The sequence below is a fragment of the Ornithodoros turicata genome, chromosome 4 (genome assembly GCF_037126465.1).
Source record: "Ornithodoros turicata isolate Travis chromosome 4, ASM3712646v1, whole genome shotgun sequence".
Lineage (NCBI taxonomy): Eukaryota > Metazoa > Arthropoda > Arachnida > Ixodida > Argasidae > Ornithodoros > Ornithodoros turicata.
The window spans coordinates 43570490-43594101 of record NC_088204.1 but is presented as its reverse complement, the minus strand read 5'-3'; the positions used below and the strand labels follow the sequence as shown (position 1 = coordinate 43594101).

At 43.7% G+C, this 23612-nt stretch overlaps 1 protein-coding gene and 1 long non-coding RNA gene across 3 annotated transcripts; one reads left to right on the top strand and one right to left on the bottom strand.

Moving 5' to 3' along the window:
• The first annotated feature begins 4435 nt into the window (after positions 1-4435).
• LOC135392386 (ras guanine nucleotide exchange factor P-like) lies at positions 4436-5132 on the top strand. The gene is made up of 2 exons (XM_064623101.1): positions 4436-4633; positions 4797-5132. The coding sequence occupies exons 1-2, from the start codon at positions 4436-4438 to the stop codon at positions 5130-5132; spliced, it is 534 nt and encodes a 177-aa protein (XP_064479171.1).
• Positions 5133-15837: 10705 nt separating this feature from the next.
• Positions 15838-17849, bottom strand: LOC135393068 (uncharacterized). Of its 2 annotated transcripts, XR_010422423.1 has the most exons (4): positions 17671-17849; positions 17274-17412; positions 15981-16071; positions 15838-15902 (listed from the first exon to the last, which is right to left on the bottom strand). It is a non-coding gene; the product is annotated as an uncharacterized LOC135393068 (long non-coding RNA). The 2 variants fall into 2 exon arrangements; XR_010422422.1 differs by having other exon boundaries at positions 15838-16071; positions 17671-17843.
• Positions 17850-23612: the final 5763 nt, after the last annotated feature.

Genomic DNA, 23612 nt, shown 5'->3' with positions numbered 1-23612 from the left:
TTCTCATAGCTTTGGTGCAGTGCTCGTTCAAAGCCTCTAGACAAACTGAAGACAAGTGCTCACATAAAGAATTACAATGTAGACTGACAGCACTTGCTTTTGGACTCTAAAAACTAAAGCAACAAAATGCTGAGACCAGTATAGGGGAAAAAACGGGCAAAAGTCAAGGCCACTGGCTCATTTTGGGTCTTTTTGGTGCAAAGATGGGCCGATATTGAGGCAATTTGGCCAGGGTTTTGTCCAACTTTGCAGGGAAAACCATATCCTACTTCCAAGATAGGGAGGTGTCCGACATAGAGAATTTCGTCCCCATGTAGTTTCGATGGGAGCCTGCCCGTGCAATGAAGTCATGGGGAGTTGTCCGAGGTAGGGAGGTGTCCGACTTTGGAGGTTTTACTGTACTATAGAGCATTCTACATCATGTAATCTAACAGTTGTTCACGTTTGGATATTTTAACCATCGAATTTACCCTGCATGCACCATACCATGTCCAAACACGAACAACTGCTAGAGAGCAGCATGTACTGTTTCCGTATAGCACTTATGGCTTGCGTCCTGTGATCTGAAACAGTGGTGTCTTTTTTCTGGTACAACCAGTAAACTACAGTAAAGATTTAGAAATACTGTGTCATACCATGGAGCACTATGGGAAATGGCAGTTTGAAAAACTGGATAAGGCTGTCATTAGAATGGGGGACATGTTCTACGGTGAAATTTTTTACAGTGTGTGCTGTACCACGTAATGCACTGCAGGCCTACCACAGTATGGTAACGCTCTGAATACTGATTTGCTCAAAAAATGAATGTGTGCGTTTCTTGTACTAACTTCCCCTTATGCAAGGTTGTAGAAAAATGTTTTCAGCTAATGGGGAGGGAGAGGATATCATTCTGGAGTCTCGTTGACCTACAATGTGAAGGTCGTTTTGAAGAGTGTAGGTGGTACAAGACTGTGTTCCCACATTCTTGGCAGTGTTGACTAATAACCATAATAAAGTAGAGGGTACATTTGTTCCTTCATATATTTGTGTCATGGCAAAGTATGTAGAGATGCATCTGTCTCGACATGCAGGTGACAAAACTGCTTTTTATGCCTAAACTATGACACATAGTTGTCTGTTCAGCACCACTAATCATGTGCCAGCCTCCATGACATGTTTGTGACATTCCAAAGTGATTAACATGTCCCATAGATGTGTGCAATGCTGAAGATGACTGTGTACCTTCTATGGATTCTTGATTCAAGAAAACTACTGTGTGATTTGCTAACAGCGCCTGGCTGTACCTTCACAATTCTACATAAAAATATGTAAAGTTTGCCGAAGGAAACATCATGAAGGTCCATAGCGAACAACCCTGAGACGAGGGATAGGAAGGGACATACACAATGTCTCAACATAGCGTGTTTATGTCCCTTCTTGTATCTCCTCTTCAGGTCTCGCCATCATGGAGACTATCACCAGCTCCCTTGCTGTTGAACCGTTCTTTCAACGATAAGGGTCACTTTCATGGACTGGATTGCAGCCAACATGCTGTCAATAAAAAGAATAATGGAAGGAGCTCAATATGATCCTTAGGCTGTGCGTGGTCATTGCTTTCTGACAAATGGTCACTTAGAATTTCAGGACAGTGCCTGCAGTGGTAGTATTCTTGTGTTCTCACCCTTGACGCCCATTGTGTGTCATCGGTCGCCTGTAATCTGCTAATATGCACATAGCTAAAACAAAGTATATTTGTATTTCTTTGAATACAGTTGGTACAGCACATTGTGTTTTACATGTTCTTTGGAAAATATAAATAAAATATTCTCTACTCTGCAAGTCTCCTGTCAGCTCTACAGAGCAGCTTCGAATATTTCACTAGAAGCCACGTGTGAAACCTAGACCTAACTAGTGGTGAAGGTCCATATAGGTCATATATAGATACTATTATTATTATTAGATCATAGGTCAGGCTTAGGTCCTGGTTGGTAGCAACGCATTTGAATCTTATTAAAAATTGGTGCAGGAGGTGACCAACATAACTAAATACACCAACTGACTCTCACAAATTTTGTGGTGTTATACTTTTTAAACAACATTAATACGCTGCAGTGGTCTTTTCTCCTTTTAACTTAGAAATATTAGGTCTTCGGCATCACCAGCCTTAGTTGCTGAGCATGCAGTTATTTACGTTGAGCACTGCAGTTTCATATTTGTTTCTCTGGACAAGCAAGCCCGCTTCCCCATTTTGATAAGAGCCTTTCAGCTTTGACAGGGCATTTGTGGACAAGGAAAACATTGGGACTATTGTGTATTTTGCTATGAAGTGCAGCGTACAAGGCAAAGGACACCATCAACCATTACCACCAAGGTTATTAAATTTGTGATAAAGTACATATACCTTTTGTCACTGACTAATTTGGTGGCAAAATTACTTGAGTGACAGTTGTGCAATTTTAAGCACATGTTTAAAAAAATAGGATATGGGAAGTGCTGACTGGTTGAACATGTGGAGTACCCAATATAATAATTGGGGGTTTACGTCGCGAGACAACTGAGTGTGGAATACACAGCACAGTGTAATGTTCCTTATTCTGGCAATGTTAGCATGGTTCAAGAAGTGGGAAATGTTGCACTACCTTTAATAACATCTGTTGGGCCCAGCAAACAGGATACACATACCCTGATCTGAAGACACTATGCCTAACTCAAAAGCAATATGAGATCGACCCGTACGTGTTTATTTGTGAAACTATTATGAATGAAATATGGCCTGTGTGGTATAGAACAATGCGCACACTCAAGTAAACATGCAAAAAATACGTATAAGGGCTCTCGACCTACATGCCGCGATGCGCTCTACGAGATAAACGACACACTACAAAACTACATCCAACACTTTTTGTGCGGGGCAACTCTAATGAGCACTTTCATATAATCGACGAATGGTTCAACGAATGCAGTTCGAGTGGTCACGATACATTCCTACGTCGTTCATTGCAGTCGCGCTATGATGCTGCACAATATATGTATCTCGTGTAACAAGCCTGGCAATCGCACGATGTGCATGGGCAGAAATACGGCCTTCTTTCTTTGAAGACCAGTCCTCTGCAGGTATATGCTCAAACGATCACAAAGTCTCACGTTGTTGCTCAATCGCTCCCATTCCTGCACTTGTAGTAAAAGCAGCAAACGGGTTGACGTGAATGGCAGCTGAACGGTTGAACTGCGAAGTTCTCGAGCACATAATCACAATTTCACGCCGAAAATGATGTTGAGGTGAGTTCGCGGTTGTTGTTTCCATCGTTCAATAGTTCTCGGGATTACCTCGGACCAAATGCTCATCGTAGCCGGCGGCCATACCTGGGGCGCGTTCCCGGCCACCTCGCGAGCTCGCAATTGCTCCGCTCACAGCCGGCGCTGCGCGTGTGACCGACGGTATGCCGCCGCCAGCCGACGCATGGCAAGGACCGCCATCTTATGAGTGCGCATCGCGGCTCCTGACAACCAACCGCGAACCCGCAATAACTCTCTACAACAGGTGCCTGTTGGAACAGCAATAAGGCTGGAAGTAAATGTAATAAAATGAAAACCATACATGTTATTTTGTTGACATTCAGAAATAAAGTGATGCTGTATTGCAGAAATGTGTCCACCTTTGCCGCAACTTTTTAAGTCAACTTATAACCAATAACAGCACAGAGCACTGTCGTCTGCTATCGAGTTAGTCGCTTCATATCGACATTCACATCCACAGCGAAAACTTCGTGGTAAGTGCAAATCAGTTACATAAATCATTTGTGAGTGAGTAACTGGCGTTGTACGATATGTTATGCAACGCAAGTAAAGTTCAAAGCAAGTTGGTATCACAGTTACTCGTAGTTTAGTTCAATTACCTTGGGTCCTGACTTTCGGTGTTCATGACAACAAAGTTCTTGGTTTGTAGGCGTTAAGTTTAACGTTAACGTTAGGTGTCTGACTGAAGTTGGGAATATTTTGCTGGCATTAAACTTATGCACATTGTAATTTTCTACTTACTGTAAACAAATTGGATGAACATTTGAGTGAGAATTCGCAAGTAGCTCAATAGTGCTTAGCATTGGCACTCAGATACAAACCACATGCTGACAGGAGAATACTTTTAATTAAAACGCATGACTATTCCTTTTTTTTCTTTTTTTGTCCACTACATAGCATATTTTCCCCCTTTTTTACAGATCGCGTTACATCAGCAACATATGCTTTTGTTAGGCGTCCTCGAGGAATCGCCACAGTTGTGTAACAACAGGACGTTCCTCGAGGGAGAAACTGCGACACAAAGGAGAGCCCAGTGGGAGAATATTGCTGCCCACCTGAACGCAGTTGGGCCACTCCACAAGGATGGGAAGGGTGGCAGCAGTTGTGGAAGGACTGGCGCTACAGAGTCCGAAACAGAGCGAGGCTCATATCCGAAAAAATGCACGCTACAGGAGGAGGCAGTGTCTTCATTGCTCCTGGGCCAGGTGCTGCACCAGTGGACATTGTATCCCTCCTATCTGGAACTGATCAGCGTGTCATGGCACTAGTCGGCTGGGACACGGTGACCGGCTTCGCAGGAGGGGTTCAAGTGTCCTCCAGAGGAGAAGCGGCAGTGCCTATAGTTATTGCTGCTGCTGTAAGTGGTACATCATGTCACAATCAGAGCTGACAAATATGCCACGTCATAAAACTGAAAGCAATTATATCAACCTGGATTTTGCATCAGAACAATCAACGTGCTTTAGCCTCTCGGTCTTGCTTTATTCTTTTGGGGACAATATTATATCTTTATTTTTCAGAGTGACACAGAGCCACTGCCATCAACATCTGCTGCCACAGAAGTGACAACACCAGCAGCGGTACTGCTCAAGTACATCCTCGGATGGTATTGTACCACAATGTTTTATGGCTCACAGGGGGAGGCCTCATCTGAAGCTGCTGAGGTTCAAAGCGAACCACAGCAGGAACAGCAGCAACAGCAACAACAGCAGCAACAGCGAACAAGAAGACCGTGCCGCAGGCGAAGGCGGCGGATTCCGCCATCCATTGCCACTGATGTCCTTGAGCAGCAGCGACAATTGGTGGCGGGACAAAAAAAAATGATAGACAGGATGACTGCACTTGTCCAGGTATAGTAAACATAAGTGCACATGATTATGTGTCAGAAGAAGTGTTGGAGAGCACATGGTTTGCATTACTATGTCAGAAGCTATTGTCTCACGTACTCAAGCAGCAAGATGTTTTCAAAATGTTATGAAAACAAAATAGTCAGGGAACTATCTTAAAAATGCAGACATTGCTCATGAAGGAAATGAAGTGCTCAGAGCATTTAATGGGACACAACAGAGCATTCCATTGTGATAGCAGTATGACAACCTCTGAAAACATGTTTCCAAATCTTTGTTGTACCCGATAGAAGATCTCATTAACTGCTGACGTAATGTACTTTTACAATATTTACAGCTGTTCACTCCCATAAGTGAGTATGCTGCTCTTCTGTTAGAGAGGGAGCGAAGACATAGGTCAAGCCAATAAGGTAAGCTAGCATCCAGTGTGACAACCCCTGTCACGAGCTCAACTGTAACATGCAAATGCAATGCATGACTTCTTTTGGCCTGTGTCGTCGGCCCCTCTGCCATATCACTTTCTGCTTTTCTCCAGCCTCTGCACCCTCATCAACAGCAGCTTGCCATCACCCTTTACCATTTCACCAGTTTCCTGACATTATAATACCACTACTGACTGATCTCTCTATTTTTAACTATGTTCACTTTTTATGTCTGTAAATAACTTATAACTACATCCTCACTTACTGATAGTATAGCAATGAACTATTTATTCACTATGTATTTTTTATGTACTCGTACATACCAGTATTGGGGGTAACTGGCTACTGTAACTAAGCTTCTTTTTTTAGTACCCTTTTCCTTAATTTGTTGCTTTTGAGCTCCAGTAACTTCCTCGGGAACATGTTCATTTGTCAATTAACTTTCTCAGGACCGGCCTCGGTGGCTCAGTTGGTAGGGTGTTTGCCTTCTGATCCGGAGATCGCGGGTTCGAACCCGGCCGATGACGCCTGCAACTTGGTGCCAGGGTACAAGCTGCTTAGACATGCCGTCTTCCTTGAGGGATGTTAAATACAGGGCACCGTGTGATGAGCTGTCATCGCACGTTAAAGAAGCCTCAGGTGGGCAAAAGCAATCCACAGACCGACCGCTGTTGCATCACTCATGATCTCAGTTTTCTCGACCCCTAATTTTAAAAAAAGAAACAGAAAACTTTCTGAGAATAACTTGGAGAAAGTTCAGTTTCATTACATGTAAATTTGTTAGTAACTTAGATTTCTTGCACTGTAACCTAAGCAGCAATGAGTTCCCTTTGTATACTAATTTCCCCATCTCTGATATATACACATGCACATATTTGACACGGGACACTGTAATCCTTCAATAAATCAGTTCTGTCAGTTTCGTTACTGGTGTCTGTCCTTGTTGATCACACACATTTCTATCAGTTGATCCTCTGTGGACAGTTTGTGGTGTTTCCGTACACTTTACCCACATTACATGACACATTCAGTTAATACATTTTGCAATTACGAGTGGCAGCATGAGTCTGGAAGAACAGAGCAGAGGCACATGAATTTAGGACTGCAACACTGTGAACAAAGGCAATGTGCACTGCACAGAAATACAAGTACATAAACAAATCTTTCAATTTTTCACTGCTACCTCCACAGAGTAAGAACTGGAAGTGAAAGTAAATACTATGATATCACAAATAAACCAATTCTCACTTTTCCCCTCCATTGATAGGAAAACATTCACCACATATAATACTGAGAATCTTCGAAAACTGTAAGGAAGTTGCGTGACATGTATGCACATTGCTGTCGTTGAGTATACCTTAAAATGTGTATGTACAGGAGAATAAAATGAGTCGAGTACCGTAATTTCAAGCGCATAAGCTACAGGGACTGTCCTTAGGAAAGTCTTTTGAAAATATTTGGCCGGAGAAGCCGTGTGCAATACGACACAACTGATTTCATGCCACAAAGAAGACCATAGAGAAGGCTAAAAACCCTGCATGTGGTCCGTATTCCAGGGTTTGCATGGTGTACAACAAAGAAGGGCAGTTGTAGTGCACTACCCAGGATAAGATTGTGCCGTTGAGCGTTTTTCATGGATCGACAGGTCAGTAGCCTTCCACAATAAATGAATCATTAAAGGGACTATGAAACGATTTTTTTCTTCGTTTCGTTCGAAAGAAGACATTTTTCTGAGTCTAGAACCGAAATTTTACTTTCGTCGCGCGAGCGGACTTCTCGGGAGCGAATTTAAACGGAGCGGCGAAGGGAGGACAGCTGGCGCTGCGCCGTGGGGAGCTGCCGAGCGGAGACACAACGGGTAACTTGACGCGACCACGGCCGGCTCAGCAACACGTCATCGTGACGTGTTGCCGAGTCGAGGAATCCCGCCAGGAGCATGCGCCGTAGGATCCCGCGTATGCCTTCATCGGGAGTGGAAATCTCCATGACAGCAGCTTTCGCGCGATCGGCAGATTTCGGCAGTGGCGGCAGCTACAGCGCAAGCTCGCGGCATTACTTGCCATTGTGCAACACCGGTGGCGTAACGGGGAACCGAAGTGCGGTCCGTACAGTTACACCATCGGCAGAGAAATATGCACGAGAGAGGAGGAACGCGGAAGAGACATTTCCAGCGCGCACTCCTCGCAGAGTGGAGCGATTTCGTCCGGAAAAATTTTGGCATATTAGTTTCTCTGCGGGAAGAACAGTTTCCATCGAAAAAAACTATGGGGGTTCGGGAAATCTCATAGTCCCTTTAACACCACTTTCGTTAAAGCTGCCTGGCAAAGGCACCAGAAAGTCAGTCTACCTGAATGTGGACAAGCCCCTATTACGTATTGTTCGTTCATTGGCAGGGCAGTGCTGTTCCGAAGACACAGTTGGCACTTTTGTTAAAACCACCCTATGGGGAAAACACGACGGAAAAATAGTCTCCAGATAAGCCGCTCTGTGAGATAAGCTACAGGGCGTCTGTGAGGAAAAGAAATTGTGCACGTACGACGGCTAATGCACACGAAATTATGGTACAACAAATAATGAATGTCACTACAATTCATGAGCTTTAGAACAGGGGCCTCAAACTCAAATCAGGTTGTTGGTTGCGTAGAGGGTCACACAGAGAACACACAACAGCATTTACCATAAAACACCTTATTATAGCATACAGTGATGGGCTAAAAAGAAAAAATGGGGAGGTGCACTTAATGTGGAGCCATCATGTGTGTGTACAAAATTTGTTACTGGAAAACCCAACATGACACACAAGGGAAATAAATCAAATGCCTTTCCAAATCCAGTACTGAAAACGTGAAAAACAATGCAACAAAAATGTGTAGTCCCTCAGAAACAAATACAATTGTCAGGAGAATCCAAATTACCTGCTATTTACAAACTGTATTGTGCACTTTCTTCACAAAATAGTATTGGAAAAAGAAATTGAAAATCAGTCACACAGCTTGCTCAGGTGTTTGAGGCCCCTGTTGTAGAGCAGAAGTCAAAGGCACAGTTTTATAGCCACAGGTGACAAAGTTCCACAAGCACTGGAGTCAGTTAGGTAGTTAAAGATGTCGTCTAAAGCACCGTGCTATAAGGCGACTTCTAACCTGGGTTGCACGACTGCTTGTGGCAACAGCACTGCCATTGTCCTCTGCATCGTCTGCCCCCGCAACGTGTGCCTCTTCTGTCATGTCATCATCAGGCCCACTTTCTGCGTCACCTGCATCAGGTAGCTGAGGTGTGTTGTACGCTATACACATGTTGTGCAACACCACACAAGCGTTTATGATGTTGCACGACCGGTCTGGAGCAAAGTGTAAGGTGCGGTACCTCTGAAGGCACCGGAACCGCATCTTCAGCATGCCGAAACAGTGCTCAATGCGCACACGTGTTCGACTGTGTGCGTCATTGTAGTCCACTTCTTCCTGTGTCGTTGGTGTTCGGACAGGCGTCATCAGCCACGGCTGCAAGGGGTAGGCGCTGTCTCCTGTAGATAATTAAAAACTCTCATCTGTTATTCTGCAGATGTAGGTTGCATGCCCAATCGTGATCACAGCACGTACTGCAAAGCAGGTCACTCAAACATGTTATGAGACGTAAAAGACTGAGTACTGAGAATGGCTGTATCAAATGAATATTCGAAAATAACCTTTTAAGTCACTGCATGCTTGCACTCATCAAGCGTCAGGGAGCAGCTGGTCGCGTCGGTGTAATCTACGTTTCCGTTTTATTCTATTTCTTCAATTCGCCGCTGAAGCAATAAGGCACCAGTAGTGGGTCCCATTCCGCATCCTTCAATTTCTGGCCAGAGGAGCTAGCAGATACACCATGCTAGCCATCCTCCCTTCAACGTGCGAAGCCATTCTGGGAAACACAAACACCCACCCTCCATACGTTCTCTCTTACATCAAAGCATGCAAAGGGGCATTGTGAGGCTTGCATTTTGTTCGTCGTTCTAAGCTAAGTTTAACTACCTCATCGACTTTTATGTTGGCTGTATCAGACAAATTAAACGATCTGCATCCACGGATAGTCTGAAATGACAACTTGACACACTCTGACATACAGGGTGTTCAAAATTAGGCTTTCACTAGCACTTTACAAATAGGCGAACAAAAGAAAACTGGTGCTATTTTTTCTGTCCCTTGAGTAAGAAACAGGTGCTACATAATTAGCAGCACCTGTTTCTTACACAAGTAGCGTAAAGTTATCATCCTGTCATCGCTGTGTTTGCGTAGCGCTCGTGAAAGGTTAATTTTGAACACCCTGTATATGTAAATGTCATATGGAGAAATCTGTTGAGCAGATCACTGAATAACCAACAAAAGCATAACACATGCTCTCTAGCTATATGATGATGCAGTCATGAACTGCAATAGCTATCAGGACGTCACAAAGATGTGCCTTTTATATACATTTCTCTCACGAGGTAGGATTAGGCCTGCAAGCTTCATTTTGAACCCGCGACTCAGGTGTTGGCAGGCAATAAAATCTAGGCAGCGTCTAAGGAACACTAAAGTACATGTGTGGGGATGTTGACACAACTTGCAGTGTGTCTGGTGGGGGGGGGGGGGGGGAAGGGTTACATGAAAATGGGCCATCGTAAAAAAGTGCAACCCAGATCAGTAACCAAATGAAGAAAAGCAGGAAATGTACAGACTAACAAAAAAAATTATCACCAATTAGCCACTCTCCATCTTCAAATATTGTGGGAGCTTCTCGACAGAGCTGGGACGCTGCCCATACAGAGGCATCGTGGCACGATCTCGGGGCCGGGTATCTGGCATTCAGGAACAGAATGCGCCTGGTTGCATCACAGATCTTAGAAAGATGTGCAATGTTACAGCGTGAACATCCTCTGTATGCATAAAAGGCAGCAAACAAGCAAGAAAATGTACATAGGGGCATTGGAAATACAATGGTTCTGGAAACACAGTTGCCTAATTGATTTTTTGACTTTGTGGTACAAAATTGAAATGAAATATTCATAGATTGAGAAGTTACTCGTCAAAAAGAACTCGTTACGGATTAAGTTACCGCATGTTAAGTGTAACTAAGTTAATAACGAAGTTCTTCAGCATGAAATCTAACTCGCAGTTACAGAGTTACTTAACAAAAAGAAATAGGTATTTCCAAGTTACTTAGGACACAAAATGGCATTAAGCAGGTGCAGCGCGTGAGCAGTTGAGTTAGACCTTAAGTTGCCTGCGGAGGAGTGCAATACGCTTAGATCGTTTTCCTTTATCCCCAACAATAGACCTCTCCCTGTTTGTAAATAAATGACGTCATAGTGTTCGATAGCGCCAAAATTTGGTAGAATTGAACTACGCTCGAAGCTAGGTGAACAAGGTCGCGCCCGAAAGCCACAGTCTTGAGGGGATTACGACATGATCCCTTGAATGGACGAGACTCTCGGTCCTATTTTTCTTTCAATGGGAGACGGCGAGCAAGTGCCCGTTTGTGGAACCCAGCCCTCTCCTTCCGATTTGTTTCGGTTTCAGTCTGTCTACCAATGTCATGATGACGTTTCTCTGGTAAAGGTGTATTCGAACACTTTGCATCTTACCCCCTGTGGGCGCACAATGGTTCAGCTTTATTTCAATGGCAGCGGTTCTTACTTCCTGAATAAAATACTGTCATTGATTGAATATCATGTTTTATGGCAAAATATGCCATGAAGGAACCGGAGAGAAAGTAAGAAAATGTGTGGACGTGAGTAAAAAGCGAGCTAAAAATAACTTGGAACTTAAGTTACTTTGGCAGAGTTACCAAGAAAAGGAACGGGTTCCTCTGAAAGTTACCACGGCGCAAAAGTACCGAGTTACGTCACAAGTTACCAAAATAGGAACTTAGTTCCTCGTACTCTGGAAATATTTGTGCAGAAATAAGTACCAAAAAAGTACGAGAATTGCTCACCGCTAAGACGTTGATGGAATGGTACCCCTTATGGCAATAGTAGTTTCCATCCACGAAGCGCAAGGCTCGGTTGCTGTATTGCCACTTGGGTACCATCAATTGCACCTGCGAAAAATAGACACTCAAATAATGAGGATGTTCCCAGCTCTGACACGACTTTTAGGGGATAATCATTCATTTTGTACCAGGGAGTTGCATGATCACGAATGCTGAAGCTAATCACCATTACTATTTCATGTTATATCCAGTTTGTGTTTTCGTATAGTGACTTTTTGTTACACATTGCATTTAGGCAAAAAAAGTGAAACGGAGGAGACGTGTTATTCATCATGATTCTTGCATGCATTGTGAGAGGCATTCCTATGTTGTTTATGGAAAACGGGGATTGCTTACCTAGGCACCCAGGAAACCCAGCCAACTCGTAGAACCCGCACTTTACTTCCAGCTTTTCCTCTGGAGTCGAGGGCGTAGAGAGCCTCGGATATTCCATGCTTAGCTCTCTTCCCTCGCAATGTTGCCGAGGAATGTCCCAGTGGCGTAGAACCGTAGCGCCATTAAAACTCTCTGCTCGACGCTGAGGGTTGTACGACGCCACTGCTGAGCTGAAATGTGCCGTTGTTTAAAAATGGAACTTCTCCATTGGTGCACAAATGCAGTTAGCAAGTGCACTGTATGAGTTTTTATACTTACGCCGCTCTAGATCCCCCTTGACAGCTTCGCAGACCTCTCTAGCAGCGTCCTTAGACAAGCGGAACGTCGCAATGAAGTTGTCCTCTGACATCGTTGCGAAAGCATCGCTGTAAGTGCGATATGTGCGTTCCGGGTCACGATCGGCGATGCCCTCCTCGTCAAAAATGACGAACAGATCCGCCATTTTGATCGCGAACCTCGAAGAAGTTTGGGTCGTCCTACCTCCGCTCACAACGGCTACGGTCACGTGATGCACGAGCCGCCGCCGGGGTAGCAGGGAACAGGGAACGGCTCTTTAGTGCTCCATCGCGAAGCCTGTCACGTGACCCGGCTGTTGCTATGGGGATGGGTGAAGCAATAGCGAACTCGCGCACCTACGACGTGGCTGGGAACGCGCCCCTGGATTTCCTCGCAAACGGGAGAAAACGCCAGGGAAGTCAGAGAAAGCCTCAGCTTTCATCCAATCAGACGCACGATTCTCTATCTACGTAGATGGAGCAGGTTTATCCCATCTACGACACAAAAATGGCTGCGCCCATGGCTTGTTTTGGTTTCTTTGATGAATTAATTTTCGTAATAGGAAGACAAAATTGAGAAACGAAGGTGCGTTTCGGGGGCAGTTGGATGTGCTCGTTCTGAATATCACAACCGTTTCAACACATCGGGAAATCGGCGTAGCTGACATTTAATATTTTTCACAGTTCTCTTAAAGACAAAGGTACAAGTCACACTACATGTGCCATACTGGTTCCCAAATTGTATGTATATTGTCCTCGTATTAGCAAAGGTGCACAAATATTTAATTATATTTTCTTAAAGAGGGTAAAACGATTGACACATGCGATACGGATTGTTCACCGGTTCCATGTTGTTGGGGGTAACTCGTTACCAGTAAGTCGATACTGTAACCAAGCTACTCAGCTTAGATATTTTCAGTAGCTTTTTGCTTAGCTCTTTGCTTATGAGCTCCAGTAGCTTCTTGAGGAGTTCGTTCATTTCATTTTATTTATTTTTTTTTGGGGGGGGGATAAGCTTGTCAGAGTAACTTGAAGAAAGTTCCAAGTTCCTTTTGTTCGATTCTCGTCTACAAACATCGCAAACTGAGTCCCCCCCACCCCATGGCTTCAGATGAAAGATGACACGCGCACGGCGCGTCTAACTCCCTTGTTGTTACACGGTGAGCGTTACAAATTATGTTTTAGCCGTGCATTAGGAAGCTCAGGTGTCGCGCATGTTAACAATAAGCAGTGTATTCATAATGATAGAGGACATTGTGTAGTAGGGCTAAAACTTGGCACGGTTCTACGATATGTGCGTAGGGGACAACTCATAGAGCATAAACTTGCTTTGTGCTCCTTTCGTGTACCTTATTACGAGAGCAAAATCATCAAATCCCTCCCAAAAGAAGCCTATAAATGTAGGCTTCTTTCGTCGTAGCATATATTGATATCGTTTTTGTACATCAAGACTATTTTGAAACGTCTTGAATCGCCCATTGTAACAGCGAGGTCCGAATTAACCATATAGACAGGTCAAGAACTAAAAAGTACATATATTGAGTAGCAAGTAACTTGAAGGTAGCTTGTTACGTTTCTAAAGTAGCCTAGGAACTTCACGTCAATTTTCATTACGTTTTGTTACGTGTAACTGCGTTTGAAACTTAGTTACAGGCCGGTTTGACGTCAGTTCAGGCAGGGAGGTCCCATCGACCTGCTGGGTTTTCAGTATTTTTTATATTTATAAGCTCATCGTATATTATGATCAACAGCGGTAAAATGAATAATTTCTACGGAGTAGCTTTCGTGCAAAAAAATCGAGACAATAAGGCTTTGAATTCGAATGTTTCAGTTTTGCCGTGTTTGCACGCGTATATTTCCCGGGTATTGTAGTGAAATTTTGTATGCTTTATTATGCCTACAGGCCAGCTGTCAGAGTGCAAATTTTATGCTGCTTTATTATGCCTACAGGCCAGCTGTCAGAGTGCAAATTTTATGCTGCTTTATTATGCCTACAGGCCAGCTGTCAGAGTGCAAATTTTGGCGCGCAAGTGCAACGCTGTGTGCTATAAAAAATGGCGAATATGCCCTCTCTCGCAGTTTTGTCCCAATTTCGAAGCGTGATTTCTCTGGCAATAGATGTCCCTGATTGCCATACTTGGTATCAGCTCACTCAACTTTTAATGCTCTTTCGTCTGATAATATCTATCCTGCATATACCTCCTAGCGGTATGTGCTGAAATAGGCAAATGTTTAGACATATTAAAAAAAAAACATGGATTTTGCGCGTGTATTTCTCAAAAAGGCCCCTCTTGATTCCATTTATATTTTGCCAGGACATGGCCCGATGTTAGGCCTTTCATCTAACGCAAAAAATTCTGCTTCAAAAGGCGTATACTGGTGATTAGCGCGTTAAAACGCGGACCTACTCTGCTTACGAACGTGTCGCACACATCTACAAGAAGCGTCGAAGTTGCAACACAACTGCGCGAGAGAACACGTTCGCCGCTCTTTATACAACACAGTGTTGCACCTGTGCGCCAAAATTTGCGCTCGGACTGCTGACCTGTAGGTATACTAAAGCATAAAAAAAATTCACTGCGATATCTTTTAAAACTCAGGAGGTATATGCGTGCAAACACGGCAAAACTGCAACACTCGAATTCAGTGCTGGATTTCTCGATTTTTTTGCACGGAAAGTATTCGGTAGAAATGATTAATTTTACCCGTGTTGATCATCATGTACGATGAGCTTCTAAATGTAAAAAAAATAAAAAGTAATGAAAATTCAGGAGGTCCGTAGGACCTCCCAGTCTGAGCTGACGTGAAACCGGCCTACAATTCTTGCACAGTATAACTTGAGACAACTGTGTTCTGGCTAACGTTTTCAGTGACTTCCATCTTTCAACAGTTTAACTTAACTGGCAACGATTAACTTCTATCTTTGTTCCATATAACCTCTGTTAAGTGAATATTTGTGACGTAAATAGTGCATATGCGGGACTGGTGATTGTATACTTTCAATGTAACACTTATTTTTTCGTTGCTGGTGAAGTGATGCCATAAAGAACCCATGTAGCTGGTGACTATGATGCAATAAAGAGTTTTCTACAATGATATATTGATTTTGTTGTTAAGAAGTCATAAGACGGGTCATTAACTCTCGTGTGGGGGAACGAGGTACCCGGAAGTATGCATTGGCTGCACCTCGGGAAATCGTTGGGGTACGATACAGGCTGCCGACAACGAACCATTAACATCCCCGCACTGTAAAAAAACTACCGTAAAATTCACGTATATTTTAATGGCAGCCATGTTGCCGGACTTTTCCCGTTAAAATGACGGCCGCTTCAGAAGAAGTACTGCCATTAAATTTACGGTAATTTTCATGTAACCAGAATGCTGGTTTTTCCCCGTGAAAATTACGGTGTCTTACAAAAATGCAGCTGTAAAATTTACAGGGATTTTAATGGCAGCTATGTTGCCATCTCTTTCCCGTAATTTACACGGCTACCTGAGAGAGTCGGCTTTCGGTTTAAGTGTGGAGTGCATTGATTCCCACAAATGTGGGAACAGCACCGTAGGACATGTAATTGTGTGTGTCTTCCTTTAGTGGAATTGCAAGTCATGCAGTAATGTGTGACACAAGTCATAGAGTAGAGGATCGAACATTTATTGTACATACAGAGAAAGGGTGGAAAAATCTATGAAGTGTGTTGAATCTGCAGCGATCAAAACAACATCTTAGAGTTGCAAAGTACATTAAGTGTATCTGGTTACCAAGTAAAACGTTCCCTTACACTTCTGCTGTTTTCGAAACGGTCCCCAGAACTTCTTCGTAGGTTGTGGCTCTGTTCATCAGCTTGCTGCTCCTGCAGGGCTGATATACTCCTGTAAGAAAGAAAATGCAGGATATGTAGTACGACAGTTGCTACCATTGGAATGCAGCTCCACATGCACACACCTCTGCACATTACAGATTCAGTATGGTGGCACTAGTACAGACACCTTTACAGTGCTGGCTGAGTACTTTCCAATACAGGCGAAGAAATATCTTAAGGTCTTATACTGGTCATAAAGACCTTAAATCACTCATAATTGGATAGTACATATATTGATTCAAATCTTGTTATTGATGATTTTGTGTGGAGTAACTGTGTGAAGACGCAATGCTGTTAGAGTGTTTGTCATTACAGATGTGGCCTAAAATTGTTGTAAAAATAATATCTTTTGTTACAAAATAACCATGCTTCAGTCACAAATATCACTGAGATTATTCCAGGAGAGAAAGCACACAATTTCCATGTTGAATCTAACACTGATTTCTTTGTTACGCGCACGAATCATGATTGGAACCACCTCCCCATTTGCCTCGCACCCATTTTACCCACTAACCATTTTAAAACAGCATAGCAAGTACGTCGGAGCAGTATAACATTTTCTGACCAAAGTAGACTTTCTTTACTACTGAGTTTTTAGACTATAGTCATAACAAAGAAACAACTCTGTAATGCTTGTTGAATTCTGGAGGAATAAATACTATATGAAGAGCAGAGCACAGCATCGCTGTGCACCAGCCTTACAGAGGGTACTACACTTTCTTACTGCTAGGGAGAAACAGAAGCTCTCAATATATTAAGATACGCAGCTACATGTACTAGCCGGCGACCAGTAGCTTTACTGAACGACTTTGTTTCCGACAGAAAATAAGGAGAGGGACAACGAACATTATCCAGCATGCTATGCACTTATTGCCGCAATTTCTAAGTGGGTAAAAAGGCGCGATTTCAGTCGCAAAGGAATGCTAATGTTCAAGGGTGGACAAGCAGCATGTCAACCCAACAAAATACCCTAATTTCATATGAAGTTACAAGAGACACCAGCTCCTTAGGTTCTACCTTTCTAGACATAGGTGTGACATTTAAGTTATGAACACTACAAGCATGTGTTACAGTCACTAAAGAACAGCGGTACATACGGCTAAGGAAAATAAGCCAGAATAATATCAGTTTTAATATGTGCTGCTGCTGAGTGAAGGAGTGAAACGATAAAGTGATGCAAGACTGATTGATGATCAAAATTGAAATACTCACTCACTGTCACGAGAAACCATGCAAAAGAGATGCCCCCTCCTTGGTCTTCTTTCAGCAAGTGATCCAAGGCCAAGCGTGTCTTGGATGCCTTTCCACGCGACTTGGCCAGGAAGGATGGTGTGCCCAGAAATGGCCATCTCTGCTGGAACACATTGGAACCGAACAAATGAGGCGGGGGTCAAGAACACGTAAAACATGTTCAACAATCACGACATCGTACAAGTAACACCACATCGACAAGTATATACGCATATGAAGCACATATGTCCTATACGCATGTTTTTAGATCTTTTCACCTAGGATACAAAATTTACAGCCGAACGGTTTAGCATTCAGTATCTTCAAGCACTGAAGTGGGACCAAGAAGTAAATCTAACACATCAGCAAGATAATTTACCTCCAGGCTACATCAGTGGGCATATGCGCACGTAGCTTGCTCAGTTTCTTCTACCCGGCAGCAGCTTCAAGTAACGGTACCTGGAAATAATACACGGGATCATTTTCCTTTTCGCGTGCAATAAGGCGAAAGTACGCGTCTTCTGGGAGTACAGTAGGTTTATTTTTGCTCCGCCAGCGGGATTTGAGCTCCTAATCAGCTCCGTGAGGCGCCTCTGTTGTGCCTAGTAAGGAAGACGTAACCGTGCAATAAATAACCGTGCGCTGCTGATACACCTTTCTGCCATGCGAAATATGATCACAGCCCAATCTGTGAGGTGAGTGTTGAGAAACAGTAACACTTTATACATACCTGAAACCCACTGTATTTAGACACATGGAGCCTGCACCGACTTCCCCGTCGCCATCTGCAAACGCCGTCTGTCAATTTGAAAGTGACGTTGGCGATGACGATGTGTGCGCCCTTCGCCATCGTTGGTTCTGCAAGTGCCGCCGACGCGGCTACACTGCTGCCGGCAGCATTGAGCGCTGCAGCTGTTCTGTTTGTTTTTGGCACGTATTTTTCTGAACAGTAAACGCGCCCGTCTGTTCGTGTGTTTTTGACTTTAGAGCACACGGTATGCTAAACAATGATGTCCACTGTTTGTACGACATTCCGAGGTGTGTACGTACAGCAGCAGATATGAAAGTTATTGAAGTATGAACTTGGCATCTAATGAAATACAATTTATAGCAACGCTGTGCTACCATATGCATGTATACATGTACAGCAATCAACCATTTATTAAAATTGACTGTTCCCAGCAAGCGTAGCACAATATGAGATACTGGAAGCCAATGTGAAAATATGGAGGGCTACCGTAAAATCTACAGCCATTTGACCGTTATTAGGATTACGGGCACGCTACCGTCTTATTTACGGTGATAACCGTCATAATTACGGTATATTTCATTGGTGCCGTATTACTTACACTGCTTGGACCGTATTTCCAATTACGGTAGCATACCTGTTCCTTTTACGGTAAAAAATGGATTCTGACAGTAAATTTTACAGCAATTTTTTACAGTGCGTGTTGCAAACCGTATGCCGTACCATGGTCGGCAGCCGTCCCTGTCGGGTCGGTCGCCGCCGGCCAGAGGTGGGCATCCTCACGAGGGCAAATGAGGGTGAGGGTACCCTCACCCTCACCTCAGGCACATTGAGGTGAGGTGAGGTGAGGAATGACTTCTAAAAGGGAAATTGAGGTGAGGTGAGGTGAGGAAAAATTCTCAAAAGAGAGATTGAGGTGAGATGAGGTGGGGAAATGTTTCAAGAGGGATATTGAGGTGAGGTGAGGAAAATTTTTGAGAAGGAGGTTGAGGTGAGGTGAGGAGAATTTTTTGACAAGGACGTTGAGGTGAGGTGAGTGAGGAAAATTTTCCGAAATTGAGATTGAGGTGAGGTGAGGTGAGGTGACGGAAAAATTTTGAGAGGGAGGTTGAGGAGATGTGGAGCGGCTATTTTCAATTAAGCGATCTCTTAAAAGGGCACCGAGAGCCAGCTTTTTCTATTACCAATGTAGCAGAAATGTTTTTGTACTGGAGCATAGGCTCTCTACACTAAAATGTGTTCGCTGTAAGCCCGTTAGTTTCGGACTTTCAGTTGAGTCAGATACATGATAGACGTTTCAGGTCAGATGCACGTACAAGTGGATATAGCTTATGTGTGCTTTATGTATTTAGCTTAGATTTCAATACAATCAAAGTCAGTTGAGTCACATATATGATGTGAGACACATGAACAAGTCAATATAGTTCCGTGTGCATTATGTGTTTAGATTTCAACAAAGCCAAACTAGTCAGTCTGTAAGCAGATGTCTTTCACGTATTATTTGGAACGATAGTGCTATTTAAATAATATTGATCGGTAATATAAAGTCATAATAGACAAAAATGTACAAGTAATTCGAAGTATTGCTGCATGCCAACCCGAAAACGACTTCTGCAGCCCCATTATCATTCTCGCTCGAGAGATACTCCATACAGGCCATTCCTGCCTTGCCAGTATGAAAAACAAACAACTCAAAATTGCTCGATTTGTGCAACTTCTCTACCCATCATGCTCTACGTCAAATTTTTACTGATCGTACATGTAGTGGATACTTGTTGCAAGAAGGACGAGCCAAGCAAGGTAATGAATCTTAGTTGTGGATACTTGTATCTTGTTGTCAGGAATAAATAAACGAAACGAATCAACCAACGTAAAAAGCCAACTAGAACTTATGTACCTACCCGCTGCTAATACTTTTTTTTTATTCCGTGTTAGCGCCACCAAGCAACTGTGGCTATGAGCGACGCCACTCCTAATTGAAAGAGCAATTGTGAAGTGAAAACGGCAAAAATTATACCAAGTGGATATATTTTAGAAAGAAGGTTGAGGTGAGGTGAAGTGAGGAAGATACTTCAAAAAGCAGGTTGAGGTGAGGTGAGGAGAATACTTCAGAAAGCAGGTTGAGGTGAGGTGAGGTGAGGAAAATAATTTTAAAAGGAAGTTGAGGTGAGGTGAGGTGAGGAACTAATTCCCCAAAAAATGAGGTGAGGTGAGGTGAGGAAAAACATCCGGGATGAAAATTGAGGTGAGGGCAAAGATCGTGAGGGCATTTGCCCACCTCTGCCGCCGGCGCACCGACGGTGGGTCGTCGCCCTGTGCTGCCTGGGCACGGAGAACCCATTTCCGCAAAGAAAACGTCAGGTTGCCTTAGAAAATTTCGGAGTTCAATTCAATAAATTAACTTTCCGTCAAATGAAATGAAATAAAAATGTTACCAATATGTGGCAAAAGTTACTGACAGAAAAAAATTCCTTAACCGCATGTCTCTCCGGGGCCTACGTTTTTTACTATTAATTTCTATCATGGTTGGTGGACCACCCTGTATATGGAGGAATGAAACCTAAGAACGGAACATGGCGATCCTCGAAGATCTTCGAATTTCCATTGGCCCTTCCACAGGGGTGGCATCCAATGTATTGCTCCGTAGACGAAAGCGTGCTGGGCGAACGCAATGCATCCTGGACAGGTCCTGGTCGTACGTCACAGCAAACGTCAGGGCACACGTGACCTTAAAGATGGCGGCACCCGTGATCGGTGGCCAAACCGTTTGTAAACAATGCGGTTGTTGTTTCTGGACGACGTTTTGAATGTTTTTCGATCACGGTAATTATTTTTATCCGATAATCTCGCAGTAAAACGCGCAGTTTTACACATCAAGCCTCTTATTGTTGACAACTTCCAAAGATGTAATGACGACAGCGCGTTAAGACTTACCGAGCCGATGCGATGGACTTAAACTAAGGTGAAATGGGCTACCACGTTGCGGAAGAAGCACCGCATAGTTTACGCTGGCAAATTACGGTCACCTCTTGGGGTTATGACGGTGAAAATATGTCGGTAAGCGGCAAAACGACATGTAAACAAAGTCACATGACCTCAAAATGACGTTTTCTATGACGTGCGACCAGGACAAGATGGCCGTTTTGCCAAAAGCACCCGCTTGAGGGTAGTTACAACAATGGCGGGTTTGTGTCACCCCTGTAGGCCCTTCGCGCAGAGTGATGTCATCTGCCGCACACCTTCTCCAAGCGAGGGGATACGGTGGCTCCCTCTTCATCCGTGAGGCTCTTCCGGAATGGACCCATGACTTCATCTGTGAGGCTCCTCCCGGAATACGTTGTACCCTCACGTATTGATGGCCTCACGACGACTGGCCTCATGAATGGCCTCACGGTGGGCCTCATGAGGGACAATGCCTCACGACTGTCCTCATGAGGAACATTCAGCGTGGTCTGGCCTCACTCACCCTCACCTCATCGTCGTGAGGTGAGGGTGAGGCGTCCTCATGAGTGAGGCCGCCCAGCTATGCTTGTGAGTGACCGATCTCGCGCCTCTATGTTGAATGGAAAATTTTCCAAGACACAACGAAACTGAAATTAACGTGGAGGGCGCTCATTCCACTGAAACTGGAACTGGTAGAACTGGAAACAATCCTCGTTGAAAGCCATTCTGTCTATTGAAAATCAAGAGCCCGTGTTGTAAAATATTCATCGCCGAATTCGGTATGCAAATGAGACAAAATCGAAAGGGCGCGCATCATGTACGACGACAGAGGCTTATGGTGACTGGAAAGCGGTTTAAGTATCTGGCCAACTGATCAGAACCTACTCCAATCATCTCCCTTACTCCAAATCAGCGCTGGGCTTCTTGCCTTCTTGGTCGACGCGGTTTTAGGGATGGGTATTTTAACGCATGTGTATGTTTTGGGTTTTGTTAAACGTGAAATGGAACGAGACGAGTCTGTTAGTCCTGAAATTCCTAATTAAAGAATTGGTTCAGAAATCATAGGTAATTAGTCACCTTGTAGTTGCGTACTTCCTTCGAGAGAAAGTGCACCTAGCCATATAACTCAATTGCAAAAAATGGCATCCATGCTGCTGTTTTTGTTTTCACCTAAAAGTTCTCTAAAGGCTAAAAGTAATTACCCCATATACAGCTTTCTTTCACAGCGGCAGCTGTTAGAGCCTCGTTTCCCTGAGATCAAGGCAGCGTCCACATCAGGTAGTCACGCACAAACTGAGATTTTCAGCTGTCGCTGTAATTCGTGTTCCGTGGCTGTAACCGTCCTGTGATTTTTGTACGTGCAGCAACTTTTCTTTATGGGTCTATCAGATCAGTGTTGATACCGTTTTTCCTCTTCTGCGGCCAGACAAGCATCCCGTGAAAGAGTGTGCATAGCCACTAAGCACACTAGTTAGAACTAGCAGGCTACATAATGCTTTCTGGCATGTTTTGTTCTATTTTCTAGCCACAGTGAGTCATTGGAGGCAGCGCTGCAGCACCAACAATCACTCATTGGAAGAAAAGAATGAGGTGGCCATCAACACCCTGCTGCCAATTCAACACTCATCAGTCGAAACACAAGACGCTGGTTTGGCAGCAAAGTCGATCCAGTTTTAGACTGAGTTTGTACCGTAGACTTCGTATGTGGTTTACTGTGAATAAATGTTCATGCTGAGATTCATGTTTGCTATCAATTCTATCACATTTATGCATGAATGCATGCCAGGACGGTAGAAGGACTAGTCATGGTCTAAAGTACGTCTAAGGGCCTAAGGGTGGCTAAAGTAAGGTACAGGAAATGTATAACCCCAGACTTGTCGCGTGAATGGAGGGATAAAATTGGTCTAGCCGCATACTTCATGTACAATACATTGTTAGGTGTCTGAACAAGTTCCAGAGATGTCGTCAAAAACGTGTCTAAATCTCGGCTAGGTATATAGACATTGGATGTCGGCCATCTTGTCCAGCACGTGTCTTCTGTTTTGCACAAACTTTGGACCACCACGTGGTGAACACGGAGGCCTGTCGCGTGTGAAAATGACGAAAAAGAAGTAGCGCGAACCATTTGTACACTCAGGAGACAGAACCCTTGTGAAAATAAATTTAGCCTGTCTATTGACACTGTTTGGACACTTTTTGGCCCCTTTGGCTTTTCTTTTTACCTTGCCTTTTTATAGACAATTGTACAAATAACGTCTAAAGACGTGCTTTGGACACCTTTTTTCCCACATATGTCCAAACCACTCTGCCAAAGGAAGTCTATAGACGTTCTTTGAAAATTCTTTTTCTCCACATTTAATAGACCATAGGAAATAGAAATACAAAAGACAATTCATTCGAAAACTTAGTGAAAGCAAAGACAGCATCGTGCTGTCGTGCTATTTCAGTCTCTTCTGTTTCTGCATATACAGCACATTTTCAGAAGCTTGATCATAATTTTTGATTTGTGTTTATATGTACATGGATGTGTGACTCCCACATGTATAAAGGGATGAGTGCAGATCACATCACGAAAAATGTGTTGTGTTCTCGCAATGATGAAAACTATGACAATCCATTGCAGAACAATT